The following is a 25,365-nucleotide window of genomic DNA, read 5'->3' as shown; positions in this document are numbered from 1 at the left end:
ATGCCCCCATAGCTGCCTTCACACAGTATAATGCCCCCCCATAGCTGTCCTCACACAGTATAATGCCCCCATAGCTGCCCTCACACAGTATAATGCCCCATAGCTGCCCTCACACAGTATAATGCCCCCATAGCTGCCCTCCACACAGTATAATGCCCCCATAGCTGCCCTCCACACAGTATAATGCCCCCATAGCTGCCCTCCACACAATATAATGCCCCCATAGCTGCCCTCACACAGTATAATGCCCCTATAGCTGCCCTCCACACAATATAATGCCCTTATAGCTGCCCTCCACACAGTATAATGCCCCCATAGCCGCCCTGCACAGAGTATAATGCCCCCATAGCTTCCCTCCACACAGTATAATGCCCCCATAGCTGCCCTCCACACAGTATAATGCCCCCATAGCTTCCCTCCACACAATATAATGCCCTTATAGCTGCCCTCCACACAGTATAATGCCCCTATAGCTGCCCTCCACACAGTATAATGCCCCCATAGCTTCCCTCCACACAATATAATGCCCTTATAGCTGCCCTCACACAGTATAATGCGCCCATAGCTGTCCTCACACAGTATAATGCCCCCATAGCTGCCCTCACACAGTATAATGCCCCCATAGCTGCCCTCACACAGTATAATGCCCCCATAGCTGCCCTCACACAGTATAATGCCCCCATAGCTGCCCTCACACAGAAAATAGAGACGAGCTTCATAGGGCAGGACGTTTAGGTATCAGAATGTTAGATCGTGTTAATAGACAGGTTCTCCATCGTACTCCAGGTACAATGCCTTTGCATGCGTTAAGTAATGGAGGCTGCTACTGATCTACCTGCCCGGCTCCTCTGGCAGGAGGAACAGTGTTTTTTTCGTCTTGAAAAAGGGTCTCGCACAGTCACAAAACGTGTTGACACAACTGACACCAACAAATAAAGGAAAAGATTTTAAGCAGTTCCATACACCACCATTTTTTTCTCTTTTTTTTTTTTTTCAAAATACACACCACCACATGGAGGAATACCTGCAGCAAAGAGATCAGGCTGTTTTAGGGGCAAAGAGGGGTCCTACCCAGTACTAGTGGCGACTGAGTGTATATAGTGTACAGATGTAGCAATCTTTTACTTGACTCTTAACGCATTAAATATACTGTGGCAAGAAACATTACCTTGACTTTTTCAGGTAATGTTAGTGCAGCCCTGGCCGCATCACCTCATGCTGACCGCACACACTTGTCAGTATTACACAGCCGCAGCCCTGCTCCAACGGCGGAGATTAGAGAAACCGCTGACCGCAGCATTCAAGGGGAAAATGAAAAGGGGGCTGCCCCTTGGATTGCGTCACAGGGTCCATTGAAGGCCCCCAGGGCTGTCTGACCATATTTACTGTTGTTAGGGCATACTTGGGTATTTCCTAACCACTGCCAGTGTACTATCAGTATATACATATATGTCAGTACATTAAAGTTTCAAAATAAAAAAGTAAAAAAATAAATAAAGTAATGTTAAATAAAATAAACAACTATTTTAAACAATACACACGCACAGTTTTTTTTACAATAAACATTAAAATAAAAGTCTCAATACATAAAATATACACACATTGTCACAACCGTAATAACCTGCACAACAAATTTATAGCGTCAAAATTCATCACACCACGCGCCTGACATCAGAAAACGGAAGAACTTTTTTTTTTTTTTTATACTGTTGCCAAAGTATCGTTTGGTATCGAGAATCGAAATATTAAACGAAGTATCTGTATCAATGTCCAAATTCTGCTATCGTGACAACCCTAATAACAGGTGGGTCCTGCCTGTCAATATAACCTATACACTCAAAAATTGTTCAATTGAAGAATACAACCTGTCCCGCAAAACACAAGCCCTCATATGGCTATATTGACATAAGAATAAAAAAGTTCTGACTTTTTGAGAGCGGGGAGGAAAAAATGAAAAAGAATGCTTGGTCCTTAAGGCCGAAATAGACCTGGTCTGCAAGGGGTTAAACTGTGTATGTTTATTACAGTGCAGCATTAAAGATCTATCTGTTGTGTTCATATTTTCAGCATATCAGATGTTTCCGGAAATTCTGGATTTTCAGGGAATGACGCAGAGGTTCCGTGGTTGGAGTTTCAGAGTTGTGCCGGCCTATCAACGGACAACAGCTCAGTTTTGTCTTGGGGCTTCGATGTAAGAAATAAATCTTTGTTTGTACAGAATTTATGACGATAAATAACATAAATGTTCAGTCCAGTTTATGGGGGAGTGCTCCTCCCACCAGTCAGTCCGGTAACTGACGGGCTGCTGTGTATACATGTATACACAGCTGCCACAGGAAGGTGCTGGGGGAGCGCCCCCCTCAGGAATTTGTTAGACACATAACTATGAGTCCAGTGAATTCTCTCAATGCCCCTGTTGGCCAAACCCAAACGGCACAAAATGTTTTTGTGCCGTTTTAGACCTGTAACGGTAATATGCTGCCCTTACAGAGAACAACATATTAAGCTGCCAGATCCAATTATAATTCCAAAAATTTTGGACAGTCGTGTGAAAGGAGCTTTGGAGGAATGGAAAAGTGAGCGAGGTTTCATCTATCAGCTTTCTAACACGTCTCTACATAGAAAGGTTTCGGAAAATCATGTCCAATCTGGTGTTGTTTTTCTCGTATGACAGATTCATGAACAGGTTGTGTGCCATGCTGATGAATATGTCACACACGCGCTGGGGGAGAGACTGGTGCGCCAGTATTGATAAACCTCCCTCTCCATATTTATTGGCTGTTGTGTGACTATAATGGAGGATTGTGTTTTTCTGGAACTCATCCACATACAGCATAAACGCTGAGTTGTCAATACGCCGTACACCTTTTAATGTATACGGGCATCTTAAAGAGATCCTGTCACCTCTTTTGACATGTCTGTTTTAGTAAATACTTCTATTCCCCATAAAATAAAAACTCTGGAGCATCTTTTCTTAGAACTCTACATTGTGCTTTTCCTTTCACATCCCCACAACTTGTAGATGTCAATTTAGTCATACATTTCCAGGAGGAATAACAGAGGAATGGCACAACGTAGCGTTCTAAGAAAATCTACTCCAGAATTGTTATTTCATGGGAAATACCATTATCTACTAATACAAACATGTGAGGAGAGGTGACGGGTCCTCTTTATAAGAAAGCTTGAGGTTCGAGATGTAAATGCATTATATAGATGGCCATGCAATGATAAAATTATGATGACCTCGTTATTTGGAATATTAATGATACGTTGTCTCTCTTTTACTCGCAGGAGTTTGACCAGGCGGCAACAAGACAGGTGCAGAGGATTTTTAAGCAAATTGATGAGCTGCTGTATGAGCAGAAAGCCAGTACGCTTGTGGAAGGGCTGCAGGACGAGTGCCGTCAGTGGACGTCATCTTTCCCACATCTGCGGTATTTCACTTACGGAGAACCTAACTAGTTGTCTTTTGGCTGTACCCGGAGTTCTGTCAGGGATATTGAGTGGAGTTAAGAATTATTGCATCGACAAAAATGCATCTAGAAACACCCAAAACGATTTCTGTTCTCCAGCTATACCGCCTACATGGCCAGAGATCTCTGTGTATAGCGTATCTAAGAGAGACCAGGTGGCTTACCGTCTCTGCCAGTGCTGAGGCAACCAAAGAGTAGCAGCCCTTTAAGGCCAAACTCACCCTTTTATATTCTGCAGTATTTCCAGATTTTATATAAATGTGAAAAAGATGTCAAAATCGAATACACATTTTTCAGTTGAGTTATTTTTTCAATTAATTTTAATCTAACTTGTTAGGGCTTTGTGCAGTTCTCGATCACCATTACATACCCTACATGTTGTCGTTTTACCGTTTCCTCCATCGACTTTAGTGTGCGGCATCAGCAGCCTTGAAAACGGCATGCAGTCCTAGAATAGGCCCCTTTAAGTAGAAACATAGAGTTAATGCTCTATAGGAAACTGCTTGGTGTTTGGGGGTCTTTTTATAATTACGGGGGTAATTGGACAAGAGGCAACAATGGACCACATCTACAGGCCAGGTGGTGCCTCTCGGCAGTTCAGATGGACATCTTGCAGGGCAGTGGCTACCACTGACATGTTTTACTTAGAGCGTCTTACAGATACAGTTGTCCTTAAGGATTCCCCTTGAAAAGTATACAACTTATTTGAACGGACTACTGAATGTGATTTGCGTTACTTTGTTCATCTGTCCACATTTCAGAATACGAGGTAAACAGTTAGTGCCGCCCGCAGACGATGGATACAGCTGGTTCTCCAGTCATTCAGGCACTGCTGCTTCTATACCCTTCAGTGCTAGCCATGTAAAAGAGTCCAGCCAGTAAGTATACGATTCACACTACAAGTAATATATGTGATTATCCTCTACAGCAGTATATGGAAACAGCATGTCTTTAATAGGGTTTCATTGTTCTCATGACCACCTTTCTACACAATGGGATATTCTGTTTTAGCAAATTTGTGACACGTTTTCTTGAATGAAAATAAATTTGTAATTAACTGGTTAACATCTTCTGTGGAAATGTGCAGTCAGCAGCGGGACATGAAGCATGAGACGGGGCAGTTCCAAGGCAAACCTATAACGCCGGAGCCCTTTGGCACCAAGACCGCCCCAGCTTAAGTGGCATCTTCTGCTGTCGACTGCACATTTCGGCAGGAGATGCAGCTACAAACATCATGGGAGTAACACTTTAAGATGTCATATGGTACAAATGCAGATGGCATGATGCAGACTTATTTCCAGCCCCTGACTGGCACTTTGGGAGGCCATTTAGTGTATGCAATTGTCCCTCGTAGTTTATTGTTATCGCAGATGCCCTAATGTACTAAGGCCCGTCAGGTGGCAGGTTCCTATTTGGTTAAACCTGCAGATTTTGAGAAAACAACCTAGCTAATTTATACAGTAATGCAATGCTTATATGTGAGGACCTGAATCCGTGCAGATAGAAAAGGAGTAACTAATATTTTTCACGTTTTGTTTTTGAGTTTTTCACACAATTCTTTGAACCGCTACATCATACAAAGTTTCAGCTGCGCGTGCGTGCCCCGGTTTCTGATATATCTCGTGTCTTCCAGGTTAGGTATTTTTGGTACCAGGTTTCCACTTTCCACACCTAGTGACACCACGACCCCAGTGTGTTTTTCTCTGTACCCTGAGGAGGAGGAGGATGAAGATGATGTGGGGGTCATCATGTCAGATGGTACAATGGAGGAATATTTGGCTTTTGACAGTCGAGATAAGTGAGTAATGATCAGAAAAAGAGGGTAGATGAAGACCTTATGCTTTTTATGTAAGTAATAGGCTAGAATGGGGGGCATGTATGTGTACTTTCTATGTGTTGTATGTACATAAAATGTAGTTATTTTTTGGACAAAAAGTTCTGCAACTTTCTATGGCTATGTTCACACTTGTGTCGTGGTTTCCGTATATTAATGTTTACATCCAGAGGCTGAACCCCTGTACAGACCTAATACCCCTCACACATGGGAGTTTACTACAACTGTATCCAGTCTAATAATCCCCTGCAATATCGTTCATTTTACCTGCAATTTCATTGTAAACTATCAGGACAAGATATATATATATAATATACCACAGCTCAGCACTGCGTCTGTACTGGCTTTCAACCTCTAAATATAAACACATTTTTCATCCACTGACTGCAAACCTAGATATGAAAAAAGTTGAGTAATAGAAAGACAAATCCACACCTGGTATTATGTGACCGGGATGAAGCTGAAAGTGGCTGTACATAGCCCAATATTTTGGGGCATGTACCACAGAGATTTCATCAAGGTTCTCCCGAGGTTTTGATCAGCTGTGATTCTGAATATCATGAACTTACATCATTTTATATGGAGGTGAATACATATCTTCATCTTTTGGTGTGGTAAAGAGAAGCATACATTCATGGTAAGCTTTTCAGACTGTGGCACATTTTTCAGACATAACCTAGCCAGCCACCTTTCTTCCATAACCGAGGCATTGCCTGTGGCAGCCAAAAGGTCCCTACTACAACAGTGGCAAAGAGAAGAAGTCTGAAACCGAAGCTTTGTCAGGGGCACCACACGTACCCCTAGAGCTCTGGCACATAACCCCTACGGTACATGTACTACGGGTTCAGATTGGGCATGATGTGTGCTGATGGCAGTGCAGGAGAGTCTTCGTCACTTTCACAAAAGGCTGTATGAGATTAAAAAAACTTTACCGCTCCCATCCATGAGTTGTGACTGGTATTGCAGCTCTACTCCAAGCGAATGCAGCTGAGCTGTCGTGCCACATACAGTCCATGGACCAGTGTGGGACTGTATCTGGTAAAAAAACGGAAAGCAGACCTAGTTTTCTAAGTGGATCCACTGAACGTTTTTATTTTTAGTTCTTTAAAGTTTGACTGTTCCAAAAGAAACGTTACACTTTTTTTTTAAGGTTAGCATTTTGCTCTCTAGGGATGATGAATTCTTTGAATGGAACAGAACAATGTCCCTGGACAACTTGAAGATGGGTTATCCCCCAATTTCTCCACAGTACTGTAAGAAGGAGGCAGTGCTGGCCTGTCTATTTGATGATTTGTGGAAGGAAACAGTGGCGTGTCTGGAGGAGCTTATCTGCAGACACTGGGAGGAATCCATCACCGGTAAGAACAATGAAACAACAGCAAGTCTGACTCCAAGTGACTTTAATGGCACAAAATCTAAGTGTGAACAAGTATTGAGGTGTAAAAACAGTGGTGGGAAATCGGTTATAACACCGTGTAGACGGCCTTTCCCTTGTGAACTAATCTAAGTAGGCCCAGAAGGCCCAGGAGCGTGACTATGGAAGTAATATATAAAAGATTGGAGAGATGAGGGGGAGGGGAGGGTATAAACGGTTTGTATATGCAGATGGCATCAGATTGTGTCCTATAGAAATATATTTAATTTTATACAAATATGAATGTATATCGGGATACTATTCTAGTATTGCATCTTAAGGTGGTTAAACTCAATGAACTTTATACCCACAAAGTAGCTTTAATTTGTCTTGATTATTTTTCAGATGAGGACAGCCATGATATAGCCATTAAGACCACAAGAGTAGAAATTCTCAACCCCTATGCTCCATTCCAACGTCTTCCATTGGTTCTACCTCTTGTCCCACATTCCAAAATTCCTCCCATCTCCCCTAATCTGGTAAGAGACGTTACCTATTCTGATGGCCATACACGTGAGACCGCTTTCCGCCAAACCAGCTATCCGTCCCGACAACCTTGAGCATGCATGACAGACCGCTCTGGCATCACTTATCTCCTGGGGAACAAAGGATCAGGCATGCTGCCATTCACATTACATTGTCAACCAATCCCGCCAAGCATATCTGGTTTAACAGCCTTTTTCTAATGCTTGGGCAGTCATAGGCCAAATTCACACGAACGAGTGAGAACTCAGACGTGAAAAATGGCAGTTTTTCACATCCGAGTTGCGCCCGTGCGGGTCCCTTTTTCACGGATCCCTCATAGACTTGTGTCTATCGAGGGATCCGTGAAAACAGAAGAAAATATGACATGTTCTATTTTTCAACTGAACAACAGCCGTGTGAACGGCCCCATTGAAATACATGCGTCCGTGTGACAGCCCTTGTTTTACCGGCCGTGACACGGATGTATACCTTGGTCGTCTGAATACGGCCTTCGGTTGAAAGACTTGTACTGTAGCAGATATTTAAAATGTGCCTTTTTTTCCTTAAAGTACCAGATGTCAGCTTTAAAGGGGTTTTGAAAACTTATTTTCAAATTTCCAATTCAGGACTGTTCTGCATTAGGCCCCATGCGCCCGACCGTAATTTTATCCACAATTACAGTCCAAAATTGTGGTTCAAAATACTGATCCATTCATTTCTATGGTCAACGGACGCCTTCCCGTATATTTACGGGAAGGTGTCTGAGCCGTAGGAATGTCCTATTTTTTTAATTTTACGGACCGTGCCCCCATACTTTAATGGGAGCACGGCCCGCAAATGCGGTTGACTATCTGCGGCCGGCTGTGCCTGTAATCATTTCCCCGTACGGCCGTGTGCAGGGTGCCTTAGCCAGAGTGGGGAGTGGCTACAAAGAGTGTCTCCACCCCTGGAGGACCCAGCACATTCATGCATTACACAGACCGCACTTTAATGCTTCATTTCCCCCGTGGTGGTTCTGTAAGGAAATGAAACACTTTCTACCTGTTCTCCCTGGCTTGTTAGTGTCTGTAAACTGCAAATTAATTCTGGATGTTTTTATAATAACTGGACATTTATTGCTTTAAAGGGGTTCCCTGGGCTTTTTATATGGATGGCCTATCCTTTATGTACATGGCACATAAATACTCCAGGTCAGGGTTAAATTGGTAGAGATCTTCAAGAAGATATTTCATCCATTTATCCTATGCAGAAGGTTCAGATCCTATGTAGATAAGTTTAGACGGACCAGCTTCTTCCATCATCTCGTCGCTGCTATACAGTAGTAACCATGATTCATATTAGTTGGTGTGACCCCGTAGCATGAAGCGTAAACATGGCTAATCTATTTTTACTTGATTTTGAAATTGATTATTGTCTTGTGGATTTTTCCTTTTCAAGCCCTCGTATGTGTCTTTTGACCTTCTGCCTTCCACCTTCACGGTTATTTCTTTAACCCTAGTCTGTTCTGTTCTATCTATCTTTCCTCTCTGTTTTCACATCTTAACTGTGGTAGTGTTTAACATGCAACCGCGTCCCTAAGAACAAAAAGAAAGGAAAATCCACCCACGTATGTATACTAAAATAAAATTACACAATCATTTTTTTACATTGCGTTTTATCTTCTATACTTAAGAGTTTTCCCTCCTATTAAAGTTTATCACCTATATACAAAATCACTAGGATGAGGTAACCCCTTCTAGAAAATAATAGGGGTCTTGTGGAGAGGTGATAAATGTTAATATTGGTAACAAATGGATAAACTATCTATCTATCTATCTATCTATCTATCTATCTATCTATCTATCTATCTATCGGATGATTGGTGATGAACATGTAATCTTCTTAACCCTTCCCCTCCTCAGCCATTTTTCAGATTTACATTGTCGTTTTTTCCTCCCCACCTTCCACCTTGTTTATTGCGAGACAAGTTGTAGTTTTTCACGGCAGCATTAATTGTACGATATAATGTACTGGAGAAAAAACAGCGATTCCTCCATTTGTTTTTTGGGTTTTGATTTTATAGTGCGGCCAAAACGACATGTAAACTTTATTCTGCGGGTCAATATGATGAAGGCGATACCAAATTTATTGCTTTTATTTTTTATGTTTTACTACTTTTACATGTATTGCAGTATATCGCGATTTTGACAGGCTCCTATTAAGCCCTGACTCCGTCAGGGCTTAATATCGGTACAAAGATGGCAGACCTGAAGGCCTTCATTAGGCCCCCATGCTGCAATGACTACTACCGGCACCCCACAATCGTTTCGTGAGGGAGCCAATGCAACCTCAGAGGGGACCCTATTTCTAAAGGCTTAGATGCCACGGCTGCTTTTGACCGCTGCATCTAAGTGGTTAATCGAGTGGGACACCGTTCGTTACACTGAATCATACAGCTGACACGCTAAACTTATGGAGCGGGCTCAGACTGTGATCCTGCTCCATACTCCCGCCCCCGATCTCCACCGTATATATACAGCGAATGTTGGGAAGAGGTAAAAGCAACATTTTTCTTTTGTTCCTGGACACCCCCGTTCCTGAGATACGCCCCCCCCCCGTTATGTTGACGCCTTATATGCTAATTCCCTGTAGTTTGTCAACCGGGCGTGAACTACACTGACTCTCACGAGGTGGAGCCGGCGTCACAGCTTCTGACGTTGTGCAATTAACATGAGGCTGCTTCAGACCTGCTCTGAAGTCTTCACCCAGCGTGGTCTCGCGAGATAAGGCTGTTCTGGCGAGAGGACGCTGTGCCTGGCCAGTCTGAAGCTGTCTCGCGCTTACTAGACAGCGTCAGAGGCTGTATTGTTATACTAGTATTCTAATCGAACAACTTTTAAAGTGAAAGTCCTCCCATGAATACCATTTTTTAAATCCAAAATGTGTTGATTGATTTCTTAATATATCTTTATAGCATCACAGCTCTTGTTTTTCTAATGCATAGCTTCAAGTACCCTGTCTATTACTGCCACTAGAGGGAGCTAACTTCATGCTGTTCTACATTGAACTCTGTGATTAATACAGTATGCAGTAAACTCCCATGCTTCCTCTAGTGGTGGGTGCAAGTAGCCAACATTTTTTCTCTTAAAAGGAATTTTTTTTTTTTTTTTAGTTAAACAATTATTATTTAAGTGATTACATATTGTTTTAATTTTTTCACAAGTCAGGAAATATTATAAATTAGATTCTAATTTATAACATTTCCATATGCTGGTGGCTAGAGGGAGCAGTTCCCAAAATTGCAGCATGATCAATGTGGTAAAGCAACCTCATTGCTTTATGCTGCAAATTTGGGGTAGACACACTCTCTATAGTGTCCTCACACAATCCCCCTCCCTTATTCTGGCTAGTGCCAGGAGAAGGAGGGGGTTGAATCTTCAAACCTCCTACACTGTGTGCCGCTATTTTCTGAGCGAATGCACAGTGTAGGAGGATTAGATACAGTGGTAATCACACAGTATAACACAAACATAACTTACCTGCTACTGCCGTCTCTGCTCCTATTCCTTGCGTCTTCGCTTCCTTGAACATATGTCCGGAAGCCGCGGCTGGAAGTCATCATCTGACTGTCCGGCAGTGGCTTCCGGTCCACATGAAAATGGCGCCGAATTTCGCTCTGCTAACGAGCTTCGTTTTGGTCTGTGTGGGAGCGGCGCATGCACCGTTCCCACACAGATGGCGTACGCTGCAGTGAATAGAACGGCTCCCGTTCGCATTCTCTATGGGGATGTATGTGCCGTATTTCATCTCTGTATGTGTCGTTAATCGACACATACAGAGATGAAAAAAAAAAATGGCAGCCCCCATAGAGAAGTAAAAGTAAGAAAAAAAAACTAAGTAGAACACAAATAAATAAAATGTATTTTAATATCATACTAAAAGCAATATTATAAAAAAATTTAATGACACCTTCCCTTTAAATCTATCTATGCAGGGGATTTGGAACTCTGTATCAGAAATATGTAGCTCCTACCGTTATAAAGATATGTAAAGAAACAGATTAGCACAGAATGTTAGACATAAGAACGGCACGATGATAGAAGGTGACCGCACATTTGAGTCTCTAAGATTAGAATATTATTTCGATCTGTTTTCAGGCTAATCGTTCTCAAGTGGGAAATATCACGAATCAACGGAACCTGAATGATTTAATGACGATTCATGGAATACCATTACAGCAAAGGACTTTACATCTGATGGAGAAAGTTCTGTGAGTATGACATGACAATGTTTGCCTTCTTCTAGCGCATATCTGCTGTCTCTCCTTTGTGGTAGTGTCTTTAATTTGGTCTTATTTGAAGGCTTTCTTCAAAGAGATTTTGTGACCCTTAACAATACCTTCCTATGTGCTCGCGATATTAAAAATATAAGCCCACATTTACTGACTGACATATTTTTTTTTTACGCTAGTTGAAAAAAATGAGGTAGTTGGACTAATTTGCACCAAATTTATTAAAAGGTGCACGCCTCTTAACAAATATGGCGCATTTAAACTATCTGGCACTGAGGAAATAAAATCTATGCCTGCTATGAGCAGGTATAGATTTTCGCTATTTCCTCCTATTCCACGCAACAAATGCTCAAACAACAAACGCTGTACGACAACATTGTGGTACAGCAATTATATAAAGAAGCTATAGGGGACCCCAATGACCGGAGGCACAGGATGGTGTTGAATTTTAAAGATATCTACATTATAAAAATACTCTTTTCCATTGTAATTGTGTAGAAAGGTATTGTAATGGGTTAAAAAAAATATTTTAAAGGGAACCGGTCACTAGGGATGGAGCCACAAAACCACCAGCATGCCGTAATAAAGCTGGAGTTTGGGGTTTCAATCGTTTCTTGGTTTAAAAAACTGAAGTTTCGGGAATAGTTTCGTAAAGTGAATTACAATTTACCGAGAGGCGTCCAGCGGCATCGGACACATGAGCATTGCGCATATGAAGCCAAGGACAGTACTCTGCACATGTGCAGTAAAGCGAGGTGTACTGTCCTCCACTTCTTGTGCCTGATGAGTTCATGCGCCAGATGCCTGCCGGACTCCTCTCGGTAAATTGTAATTGACTTTTCTAACTATTCCTGAAATGTCAGTTTTTGAGGTATTCATGTCTGGAATACTAATCCCCAGCTGCGTAACAGCATGCTGGTGATTTAGTGGCTCCAAACCTACTGACCGGTTACCTTTTTAAAGGTGCTTCTAAATTTGTATAGACACTTGCATCTATATGACTTTTGGATGCATTTCTTAAATACTGTGCTATTTTCACTTAAAGGGGTTGTGCCATAAAACACATGTATCCCCTATCCACAGGATAGGGGATACATGTGTGATCGCTGGGGGTCGACCACTGGGACCCCCAGCGATAAGCAGAACGGGGGGCCAGAGGTCACACAGAGCGCTACATGAGAGGCTTGGGCTTCTGGGTTCTGTGTTCGGCTTATGTGTTCGGCAGCTCCATAGGAATGAATGGGATTCTCCTGCGCATGCGTGACCGGCTCTCCATTCATTTCTATAAAGCTGCCGAACACAGAACCCGGAAGTCCAAGCCTCTCATGTAATGCTCAGGGTGACTTTTGGTCCCCCGTTCTCCTTATCGCTGGGGTTCCCAGCAATTACACATGTATCCTGTGGATAGGGAATACATGTGTTTTATGGCATAACCCCTTTAAGTACAGAGTATAAATCTTTAATATTACAAGCATAGATTCTGTGTAAGGCCCTGTTCACATCTGTGTTGGGCCATTTTTTTAATTCTTCGTCAGGAGCAGAACAAGTGAATGCCAGATGCAACAGTTCCGTTGCAACACCGCCGGCAGCTAACGGAACCCACCGACTTTAATGGGTTCCGTTGGCTTTCCATCAGGGTGTCCCCAATTTACCGGAAACAATAGCGGTGCGTGCTGCGCTATTGTTTCCAGTAATTTCTGCCGGATCTGCGACAGAGACCCTTAACAAAACCTCCAACACAGATGTGAGCAGTCCCTAATTTAGCTCAAGGAGCAATTCCCTCAGTTGGGATGAATTAGAAAGCTTGTTTTTACGGCCTGCTATGCAGAAGAACATTTCCTCTCACAGAAGGCAAATCCCTTCTAGAAGACCGCAACGTGAAAAAGATGCCTTTCTTTTACTTACATTACTGTTATATATTAGATATTGTAGATTAGTTTTTTTAAGAAAATAAAATGATTGTATATGAAAATACAGTGCGATGAACGTGTATATGCTACCAGTTTCTATTCAAATAACATTTGGAGTTACTGTTCATACTTTAAAGAACAAATTTGAATGGCACCACACTATTCCCCTAATCTAATCTGTAAATGGGCCATGCTATTCCCCTAATCTAATCTGTAAATGGCACCACGCTATTCTCCTAATCTAATCTGTAAGTGGGTTTGCAGAAGCCGGTGTACACATTTTAGGAATATGACTGCTTTCTACATGAAGCAAACAACTTGGTGGACAGGTTTTAGGGTACGGTCCCACGTAGTGGCGAAAATCGTGCAACCATTGGCCTCTGCCAGTGAGCCGGGCTTCGGCCTGCCGCTACCTGGGACTGTACTCTTATACACCTATAACTATTTAGTCATCTTGAGAAAATATACCATTTTAATGCTTGATGCTTTAAGACTTCTAGTGCTATACATAGAGATAATGGACAAGAAGTGATCATAGTACCTCAACTGTTACTGTACAATATTGTATGTGTTTTAAAGGCTATGCACATCTTTGAATGGAATTTTTATTTTATTAAATCAATGGGTTTTGTGCTTTTAAGCAATCTTTTAATTGACTTTCATTAAAAAATGTTTTTACTTTTTACAAAAGAGCTTCTATGTATCCTGTATACGTAAAAGCTGTATCGTTTTCTCTCAGCCAATTCTGTCAGTTCAGCTTTACTGACGGCACAGCTGAGAGCGGGACCTGCGTGTCTTGCGCATAACTTAGATGTGATTGTTATTAGCTGGATCCTGTGTCTCCGAGACGCACCGCACCCGCACTCAGCCGAACCGTCAGTTCAACTGAACTGACGGAATTTGCTGAGAGAAAACGATACACTGACGGTTCGGCTGAGAGCAGGTCCTGTGCATCTCTGAGACACAGGATCCAGCTAATAACGATCACATCTAAGTTATAAACGAGACACGCAGGACCCGCTCTCAGCTGAGCCGTCAGTACAGCTGGACTGACGGAATCGGCTGAGCGAGAACGATACAGCTTCTATGTATACAGGATACATAGACGCTGTTTCGCAAAAAGTTAAACTTTTTTTTTATAAAAGTCAATTGCAAAATTGCTTAAATACAACACTTTTTTTAATTATTATTATTATTATTAAATCAATGTGCATTCAAAGGTGCACATAGCCATTAAAACCTCTATTTTAGCCATTCACTGGGCACTGCATGTTCACTGCAGCCTTTGCCAGCATACGTATCTGTAAATAAGTAATGGGGATGCACTGGATTTATGTGAAGAGAAGGGAATGTGATATAAGCTACATGACTGTATTTTCAAGCATGATCTCAATATAATCATTTACACTTACAAAAACAAAGTTCGATAATTCAGTTGCATAGACTTATGTATTCTCTGGGTTTTGCTTAAATCTGACCAAAACTCTTGTCCTGTAGAGATTCTGATGATAAATCGCCAATGAGGCCAATGTCTGCTGCACTGATCTCTGGGAAACCAAGGCCAGGGCGCTCACTGGAGCACAGCTCCTCATCATTGTCTCACAATGTTCCTTCTGCTAGAAGACGTAATCCGCCTCGTACTCTCCATCCCATCAATAACAATCCCTCCAGATCAGGAACACCAAAGATGGAAGAAGTCATCAGGGGAACACGACTGTAAGTCTTCAGGGGCAAACACATTAATGCCGACGGTGGAGACCGTAAAATTTCCACGATTGTCAATCATTTTGTCAACTTTCAAAATGTAGTAGATGAGACCTGTTTGCATGGTGCGGTTTTGGGTGGCAGTATTTCTGTAATATTCTCGGTGGTTTGCGGGTGGAGGGATGAACAGGTTAATGGTGATTTCCCTTATCTATGTTGGTCTAGGGTAGCTATAGATTCTTTTCTAAAACCCCTGGAGGTCAAGGCTGGTTTAGGTATTAACAGCTAATATTCCTGCTTATATAGGTTCTAATGGAGGGGGTCTAGGGCAGGAAAGTGTACCTGTAATTGAATTTTGGACCCATTTAGATTAAATAATCTCAGTCATAGGTCAGAGCTGTGTTTTACTAATACAGAGCTCCAAATTCCCTGTTTACCACTACATGGACACACGTCACGTCCCCCATCAGACTGACTCCAGATGTCTCAACTCCTAAGTCATCACCCCTATAACCTCAGTTTTATTGCCCGGCTTATCTTAATGATGTATCACTTCATGTACTAATTGTCTTTGTGTAACATCTAAATGTTGTGCTTTTTTCTAAGTCATTCATTTGTAAACTGCCTGAAGAAGGAGCCTCTGTGGCCTGAAGAAGGGGCCGCATATAGAACTTTTATTGTTAGCCAATAAAGGTATCATACCTATTATACTTTTGTCTTTTTTGACACAAAAGTATTTAACATTTCCTGTTTACCCTTCAAACAGTTCAATGATGTTTCTGGCCCTTGTAATTTCAGTTCGGTCCAAACCACGTTTGTGGATCTGGACTTTGCTGGAGTTTCCTCCAGTTTGGGTTGCACCTAGGTGACTGACAGCTCGCAGCCCATTCTACAGTGGCGCTGTGTCACAGATGAGTGACCCTGAGCCACAACCTGCCCTGCCTTTGCATTACACGCGGAGTTGCACCAATCACCTTGCAGAAAACTGCTCTGTGCTTTAGTGGGTCATGGTGGCTGCTATGTCACTATTTTCCACGGATCCGTGACCTCCCTCGGCTGTAACATGCCGTCATGAACACAATACACAACACAGGAGTACAGACTGAGCGGCGAACACAGTCCTAGCGCTTACAGATTTGGATATCTTTGCTCAATACAAACTATAGCAACAGTAATGCAGTAAATTTGAACACAAAATGCTTAATATTTTCAGATGTAGAGTATAACACCTGAACATCCCCCCGCCCCGGCACGCAGGGGGAGGAATAACTCATTTAAATTTGTTTCGGCACCTCTTTCCCACATCCGCTCACTATGCCACACTCCAAAGAATAGGCCCCAGGGCAACAAGACTATCTCAGTCCCATCACACCCTAACTGACTCACAGACCACTTTTCCAAAAAACTAGCTACGCTTTTGATTCTTGCCTTCATTGACTCGCATGTATATAACGCTACCTGCTATTTGTAATGTACGTACTGTGGGACTTTAACTGAAACAAGACTCTTGTGTTTTTTGGTGAGAACAGCCCGACTGCAAATGACCAGCTGCCCTGCTCTCCTGTTCCATTTAACCGAAATAATCTTCTCCCTCCAATTGGAACCTCCGATATAGAGTGTCCCAACTTACCTGGATCACAGCGACAAACGGTAAATCTGTCTTTACATTATATGGGGAGCTTGAGATAATTAAGTTTACAAACAAATGTTTTAGTGAAATCTCTGCTCACTATTTTTTTTTTTTTTAAAGTCCTATTTGAGTTTCAATTTGGGGATTTTTGTGCTATCACTTGGCCTAAATTAGTTGAAGTTCCGTCCAGTTCATCAGAATCGCATAGTCTCCTGTTTCATTATGGACCTTTCAGTACCAGAAGCCGTAAAGCCAACTTCAGTAAGCCCCATTACTAAAGATTATTTTCTGCAGTCTAAGGCTGGGTTCACACGACCTATTTTCAGACGTAAACGAGCGTATTATGCCTCGTTTTACGTCTGAAAATAGGGCTACAATACGTCGGCAAACATCTGCCCATTCATTTGAATGGGTTTGCCGACGTACTGTGCAGACGACCTGTTATTTACGTGTCGTCGTTTGACAGCTGTCAAACGACGACGCGTAAAAATACAGCCTCGTCAAAAGAAGTGCAGGACACTTCTTTGGACGTTTTTGGAGCTGTTTTCTCATAGACTCCAATGAAAACAGCTCCAAAAACGGACGTAAAAAACGCAGCGAAAAATGCGAGTTGGTCAAAAAACGTCTGAAAAGCAGGGTCTGTTTTCCCTTGAAAACCGCTCTGGATTTTCAGACGTTTTTGGTCACTACGTGTGCACATACCCTCAGTGTGGTAATTACCTGATTGGCTTCCAGTTTTGGCAGATTATTATAATTTTTTTGAATAATTAAAAGTTTTATGCAATTTTGCAATATACTTTTTTGTATTAATTCCTCACGGTCTCTGCTTGTTGTCATTCAGTAGGAAAATTCTGTCCATGGTCATGTGATAGACACACAGGTGCACGGCTCATTAGAGTATGTGTATCAGAGCTGTGTCTTGTAATGATCCCACCACCTGTGTGCCCACCACATGAACATGGACAGAAAACAATGAATGTTCCTACTGACTAACAACAAGCAGAGGTCTTGAAAACTGTGCGGAATTAATACAGACAGTATATAGGAAAATTATATAACTTTTAAATCTACAAAAATAACATTAATTTCCTGAAGCTAGACGACCCCTTTTAATAATCACTTTGTCCCTGCTGTAATGGAATAAGATTTTCATGCACGGACTTCCTGGTAGTATTGTGGTTATACACAGCAGCTAATCTGAAGAGGCAGAGCTGCAGTGTGTGGCGGTGCAGAGCTGCAGTGTGTGGCGGTGCAGAGCTGCAGTGTGTGGCGGTGCAGAGCTGCAGTGTGTGGCGGTGCAGAGCTGCAGTGTGTGGCGGTGCAGAGCAGCCACCTAAACCAATCATGAGACAGGAGGTGGATTTCAGACTCCCTGTAGTCACTGTAGCGAAGTTGTAGTCACAGATTACCGTCGCCGTATGAGGGCTTGTTTTTTGCACCATTTTTGGTCAGAATGGAAAAACATGACTTGTTAGCTGTGGGTTGTTACGATTATGGCTATACCAAATTTATAGTGTTTTTTTTTACTACTTTTTTCACAATGAAAAAAAAAAAGATAAATAAATATGTATATATAAAAAAAAAAATTTTTTGTGTGTGTTGCAGCATTCTAAGAGCCATAACTCCCCCCCCCCCCCCCCCCCAACAACGGAGTTTCATGAGGCCTCATTCCTTGTCGGATAAGTTGTTGTTTTGATTGGTGACCTTTTTGGGGTACATTAGACGCATAGATTCCACTTTTATTCCTTTTTTGAGCGGAGGTATGAACACAAAACCATAAATCCGCCAATGTTTTTTCGATGGCGTTTACCATGCAGGATAAACAACGCATACATTTTATAGTACAGGTCGTTATGGTTGTTGCAATACCAAACGTGTACGTGTGTGTTTGTATATATTTTTTTTTTCCATAATAAAACATTTTGTAAAGCAAAAAATGGGCGCTGCGGTCCCTTCATTCTTAGGATCGGTGGGGGGACGACCCCACTGATCATAAAGTGATGGCAATAGTATTAGCCTATCCTAAAAGAAAAAAACCAAACTGAAGTGTTCACATGAAAACGTATTGTAAGACCTTCATTCATTCATTCATTCATTCAGAGTACTATATTTATTTTGTTTATTGGCAGCCGAAACCAGAATGGGATACAAAAGAGTAGTATAAATCTAAGTATTTCCCTTATAATTTTCTCCTATTTCGGATCTAATCCAGGATGCAGAAACTGCGTGTGTGAAACGTAATTTTTATTTTTAACTTCTACCATGGTGCCGCGTCCGATAGCGTACAACTGTCAGCTATTATCCTCTGTTATCTGTCATTACTATTGGTACTGAGATTTACTGTCTCTATGTATAAAATATCATTAACTTTCAAGTTCAGTTCTGTTAAGTCCCTGAAATATTTTACTTCTACAGATGGTTTGAGTTAATTTGTGACATGGTGGCAAAGTATAGCAGCAGGTCCTCTTAGGTATGCTACACTGGCATGTGAGTACAATCCTGTGTGATGCGGGCATGCGCAGCATTGTCCTATTGTTTCATTTAAAAGATATGTGCAGTTTTGCTACCATGTTTTATTGCCCTAATGCATCTAAAATAAAAAAATATATACAAACCTATAGCCATTATTCGCATATATATCATGGTGATTCATCCACAACACAGAGCAACCAAGAGGAGGATAGTAAGGAAGAGATAGAGGAAGTTAGAGAGGAGAGAAAAGTAGTAGGGGCGGGGGGGTAGAGCGAAGGTCAAAGTTGGTATAAGCAAAGATTCCACCCTGATCAGCCAACATCTATAGATGGGACAGAACCCCTGGACGAACCAGCAGGGAAATTGTCAGCTTATCTTGAAGGTTGTCTAGTAGAACCAGGTAAGCATTACCCTGATCCTCACGCCTACCAGATATGTAACACCGTTCCCTCCGCTGTTTTGTAAGGCCAGCATATTGGACACAGCCAGATGAAATATATGCAGTATCGTTAGTTTTATTTTTGATGCATTGCAGCAACATAAAAATAGTTGCAAAAATGTAGTATATAGGCTTTACTCACTCCATCTGTGTATTTGTGACTATTGTTAATAGATGTTTTACATATTTTAAAGTTTTGCAGTGTCTGAGTCCAGTATCTGAATGCCAAGGCAGTCCACTATAGCTGGCCATACACATGCAGTAGCTGTTACATGAATACTTGATGGCTATTTCTGCCAACTCCACCATAAACATTCATGCTCCGCTTGACCGGGTAGACATGTTTGTTTTATAGGGGAGAAGGGAATAAGCACTGACACATATGTCCGATCCGTCTTTCCCCAACATCACCCATCTGGGGATAGTCAGCAGGACCCCATACACATGAGATCATCAGCGATGACGAAGGGTTTGGCCAACATTTCTCTCGTGTGTATGGTCAGCATAAATCTCCGTGCTAATGGCGCATGCTTTCCTGTTCTTCTTGAAGATTCTCCAGTGGCGTCATTCACATATAGACCTCTAGATCAAATCAACTGCTAAATATCAATAGTCCATATGGTTGTGAGAACTATTAACCAGGCCAGTTCTTGAAGGTTGAGCACCAGTCCTATAAATCATCGGACTGATAGAGTAAAAAAAAACAACATATTATTTGAAAGCGAATATTCCATGTCATGAAAATAATATGTGAAACCTTTGTCATTCCTTTGGAAGTCAATAAATCTAGTATTGTCAGGAAGGTTGGTTTTATTTGTCCAGGGAAAGGCTTCAGTAACATATTTGAACCTAGACAGTACAAAAGGGGTTTTGTTGCAGGGGCGATTACGTGGTTAAGACAGGGGTTTTCTAGGTTTTAACATTGATGCCTATCCATAGGGTACTGCATCTCAGACCCATTCAAGTAATTGAGGCTGAGCAATGTTTGAGCTGCAGTACCATACATAACCACATGGAAGTGAGTGCTGCTGTTGAAAGTCTATGCTAAGGATAGGCCATCAATATTAAAACCTGGAAAAACCCTTCAAGGAACCTTCCAATTTTGCACAACATTCCATACAGTTTATATCTACATAAAATAAAGATATTTCTGAATACTTTTCTTTACCTATCTTTTGCTGCGTTTTAATAATGTGATTTTTTTTTTTTATTCTCCGTTCAGACTGAAAGCTACATTCAAAATTCTGCTGTTTTCCTGTTCCCATTATGGGAGCTCAGATGACCGCTATATATTTAGCGTTAAGCTGTTAAATCACGTGAATTTCTGTGAAGTCCAAATAAACCCCATACAGATTCCAAGAAGGAACCAGCAGTATTTTTACTGTCACTTTCGTTGTGAATAGTGAAGAACACGACACATAGCTCAAAATCAGCAAAAGATAAATAAAGGCAAGTATTTACTAAGTGACTCAACTTTTTATATAGATATGAAGTGTAAAATGTAAGAGGAGAGCTTTTCTTTAAGGAATTTCCCACAATGTCTTCTTTGACCGTTACTTCTATGTGGACCTTGGAACCCACGCTTAGGTCCTAAATGTATGAGTGCTATTGCCTAGCGATGTGACATTCCCACATGTACCGTATGACTGACATGTCCAAAGATTCTGTTTTATTAAATGGATAAGGAACTTTTATTACTTTCCAAGTATGAAAAATAAGTAGTAGGCTCAGCATACCCCTTTAAGAGATACGGTAAAATTTCCACAAAAATAACATGGCTGCTGTCTGATTGGCTCGCATTTCCTTCTGTACCCAGGCTTATGGATATGCCTATTTGAACACAACTGACACCCAATATTTTAAATATAAAGCGAAATTTCTTCAATCCGACATCAAATAACCAAGAAAGTCTGACATTCCACAAGACCAAAGACTAAGCAGAGAGCTGTTCGGAAATGCAACTAAGGCTCTGTTCACATCCGCGCTTTTTCTGTTCTTCTTGTTCAGTTTTTTTCATTTTCCTGTCCCATTGACAGAATTGGCAGAGACCTTGCATCACGGATACAAACGGCGCCGAACAGAACCCATTGACTTTAATAGGTTCCGTCGGGTTTCCGTGAGAGTGTCTGTTGTTTTTACCGGAACAAATAGCTCTTTTTCTTCCAGCTTTTTTCACTTGAACTGCAATGGAGGACCTAACGGAGTTTCCGACGCAGAAGTGGACATAGCCTTGTTAAAAGTGACACTAGCTGATTTCATAGTCCATAATATCTGATAATCCATCACGTATCAGGTTCCATTGCGCCGGGTTAAAGGAATTTCACTGTATTTTTTTTTGTTAGTAGCCTGACATTTTATAGGTAATTACTAACCGGCTAGTACTTAACCCTTGACTGGCATGTACACCGGGATATCCATAGGCAGATTTAATGACATTTGCGCAGGCGTTTTGTGTTTCATGTGTGTCCTTTAATAATCATGCGCATGTAGTGCCTTTGATGTTTTGTCACTGCTGTGATTTTATCCCTGTAAATGATCGTAGTCACCTGGTTGTAATCTACTGTTTATTTCCATAGCCAGATGATGTAACGGGAAGGTCCTTTGTCATTTCTGAACACCCAAATCCACTTTGGTACAGAAGAGGTTCTGAAGGAATAGGTAACGTCAAAATTGTGATTCATGTGTATGGCCCCCGTAAGATGACTGCTTTTCCACAATTACTTATATTTGATATTAGTGTCATTTTCTAAGTGGGTGAACAGGTTTGTCCCAAAGCACTGTCACCCCCAGCAATTGCTAGAGAAAAGCGTCAGCAGTGCTTGGACGACATTGTGCCACGGTCTCTCCTGTCTTTACAATACAGCTTGTTGATCGGCGCTCGTTGCTGCCTTTAAAGGAGCAATTATAGTTTAGTATGGGAACGGATTTTCATTACTAGTTCGTCCCTAAGCATGTGCATCATCTCGGGAGCACATCTCTCTATTTACATGGGGAGATGTGCTGCCGACTAGCAACCATTTTTTTGGCGATCAGCCAATGAATGAGAGTTTCCCCGTTCATCGGCTGCTGATTTGCCCTGTTTACACAGGGCAATGATTGAGAACACTCGTTCACCAAATCATTGGCCGTGTAAAAGGGCCTTAAAGAGGACCTGTCACTAGCTCCTACAAAGTGAATTATTAGACTCCCGTAATTGCCACGGTGTCTGAGTCAATGGTCTTTGTTCCTTCTTCTGCGTCCCCCCATTGCTGAGATATTGCCCCCTCTTTATTTATTAAACAATATATAAATTGACCGCTGGCTAGCCAAGTGGGTTTGGCCGCTAGGGTTTCTCAGTGAGACTTATGCGATAACACTGGCCTAGGAGTGTCTGGCGGAAACAGCCTTACTCTGATAGGTCAGCGTCGGAGGCTCTCTGCTAGCTCCGCCCATTGAGAATCGATGGCGGCCAAACCCACTTGGCTAGCCCGCGGGTCATTTATGCATTGTTTAATAAATAGGGGGCAATATCTCATCAACAGGGGGACACAGAAGTAAGGAACAAACACCGCTGGACTCAGACGCAGCGGACGTTACAGGAGTCTAATAACTCACTTTGTAGGAGACATAAGCTATCAATGTTTTTACTGATAGAACCCCTTTCATTAATGGGCCTCTACACTTTGGGTATGTTCACACGGCAGCCTCCGTTACGCCTGAAATTACGGAGCTGTTTTCAGGAGAAAATGGCACCGTCATTTCAGCCATAATGGCATGTGCAGGCGTCTTTTGCTGCGTCCATTACGGACGTAATTGGAGCTGTTTTTCTATGGAGTCCATGTAAAACGGCTCCATTTACGTCGGAAGAAGTGACAGGCACTTCTTTGACGCGGGCGTCTTTTTTACGCGCCGCCTTTTGACGCGTAAAAAAAATGACCGTCGGAACAGAACATTGTAAGACCCATTCAAATGAATGGGCAGATGTTTGCTGACGCTTTTGAGCTGCATTTTCGGACGTAATTCGGGGCTAAAACGCCCGAATTACGTCCGTAAATAGTATGTGTGAACCCAGCCTTTTTGTTTCTTCTGCCCTACCAGAGCCATGTGTTACTATATATTCTGTGAATGTGCAAACATACCGGTGCACAAATCATCGAAGGGATGTGTACTTCAACTTCTTAGACAGAACAGATTTAGGCTTTTAAACCAGCGATTCTTAACTTCGGGTACACAAATCCCCAAGAACTGCTTGGATAGATTTCTGGGGCCAATTACTTTTAGATGGGAAAATAATACATCTCTATTTTTACTAACCTCGAATAAATTTTTAGCATCAAATATGAATGTTGGCAACAAACTGCCATAGTATTAGTAGAGCCAATATAAGTGAGCAATAGATATCGCGGATCGTTTCATATTACAGTAGCTGCAGATATCTGAAATGATCATTTATGCCAATCACTTTTTTTTTTTTTAAAGTTATTAGTCCAGCCATTAAAATTCTAGTGATCTATGTTTGGGAGTGGTCCTTAGGCTTCATCAGCTACCAAACGTGCCATGGCACAGAAAAGGTTAAGAACCCTCCTGCCTTTTACAATTCAGATTACTATATTATAATCATGTGGTTCTTCTTCAGATTCCATTATTGGAGTAACTGGCCTCAGTATTGCCAGCCCCTCAGCCAGTTCATTCCAATGGAGCCAACCCATAAACGAGAAGAAAGAGGACCGGGATGATCTGCACTCAGGTCAGTACTATGACATAATAACCGCAGTGTGACTGGGCCTTGGCCGTTAACCCTTTAAAGACCCGGCCTATTTTGGGCCTTCAGGGTTTTTTTTTTTGTTTTCTTTCATTACCGCATTCAAGAGACTTAATTTTTCTGTGGACGGAGCTGTAAGAGGGACGAGTCGTATTTTAATGTCGCCATTTTGGAGTACATAATGTTTTTAAAAACATCTTTTTGGGCAAGGAAATGTTGTAAAAAACCGAAGATTCTGCCATTGCTTTTTAGGATTTGTTTTTACAGCGCTTACCAGCCGATATGAACGACAGGTTAACTTTGTTCTGCAGGTCGTTACAATTAAGGAAATATCAAAACGTTTTTTTTATGTTTTACCACTTTTTTGCACAATAAAAACACTTTTTATATTGAAAACAATTTATTTTTGTGTCGCAGCATTCTGAGAGCCATAACCCAAATTTGGTGCGGTGTTCACCCACCTTTGTGAAAGCCATAACAGAATTGACTTGCTGTGTATTAGAAAAAAACGCAAAATTCCCTTAATTCTGCGTGGATATTTTTAAAACTTCATGTACTGTACTGTAAATTACTGAGAATTTTCAATGCGGAATCTGCACTGAAAATCTGCAGCATGTGAATTTACCCTAATGGGTCAAGTAGCGCTCAATAGAGCGCTGCAACCCCTTGGTGCTAGAAATCAGTGGTGGTTTCATTGTATTGAACCCCCACGGATCATAACTTCTGACATAACAGTGACCCTTTGGCTTTTCTAACAATTCAAGGACATGGCAAGGAGACTTTGGGGGGGCCCACAAACCTTGGATGCCTGCATTTTAATTCACATAATGTGCCTATGACCACACTGAACCACCAGAGCAGAAGAGCTGTCATAGGGACACAGGTACAGAAGGTCTTCTCACATAAAGCTTACCACTTCCATCAGTAATAAGTTAGCACAGGAATAAAGCCTCATTTTATTACACTGGAACTTGCAAATAAGAGGTGGTCTTTTTAGTGGGAAACCTCAATTT

General features: G+C 41.8%; 1 protein-coding gene across 5 annotated transcripts in view; it reads left to right on the top strand.

Moving 5' to 3' along the window:
* FAM149B1 (family with sequence similarity 149 member B1) overlaps positions 1-25,365 on the top strand; it is a 34,077-nt gene that overhangs the window by 7,093 nt on the left and 1,619 nt on the right. For 2 of the 5 annotated variants that reach the window (XM_075841533.1, XM_075841532.1), the window contains exons 4-14: positions 2,068-2,191; positions 3,292-3,434; positions 4,235-4,351; positions 5,107-5,271; positions 6,478-6,665; positions 7,067-7,200; positions 11,323-11,435; positions 14,864-15,082; positions 16,600-16,720; positions 22,188-22,269; positions 24,227-24,337. In XM_075841533.1, the coding sequence (XP_075697648.1) occupies positions 2,068-2,191; positions 3,292-3,434; positions 4,235-4,351; positions 5,107-5,271; positions 6,478-6,665; positions 7,067-7,200; positions 11,323-11,435; positions 14,864-15,082; positions 16,600-16,720; positions 22,188-22,269; positions 24,227-24,337 (1,517 nt within the window). Of the gene's footprint in view, positions 1-2,067; positions 2,192-3,291; positions 3,435-4,234; positions 4,352-5,106; positions 5,272-6,477; positions 6,666-7,066; positions 7,201-11,322; positions 11,436-14,863; positions 15,083-16,599; positions 16,721-19,115; positions 19,188-20,833; positions 21,119-22,187; positions 22,270-24,226; positions 24,338-25,365 lie in introns of those variants that run through there. The other 3 variants (XR_012851049.1, XM_075841536.1, XM_075841535.1) reach the window with 3 other exon arrangements.

Source organism: Rhinoderma darwinii, chromosome 11, assembly GCF_050947455.1.
Source record: "Rhinoderma darwinii isolate aRhiDar2 chromosome 11, aRhiDar2.hap1, whole genome shotgun sequence".
Classification (NCBI taxonomy): domain Eukaryota; kingdom Metazoa; phylum Chordata; class Amphibia; order Anura; family Rhinodermatidae; genus Rhinoderma; species Rhinoderma darwinii.
Note: the sequence above shows the minus strand (reverse complement) of the source record. Positions and strands in the feature narration are given on the sequence as shown.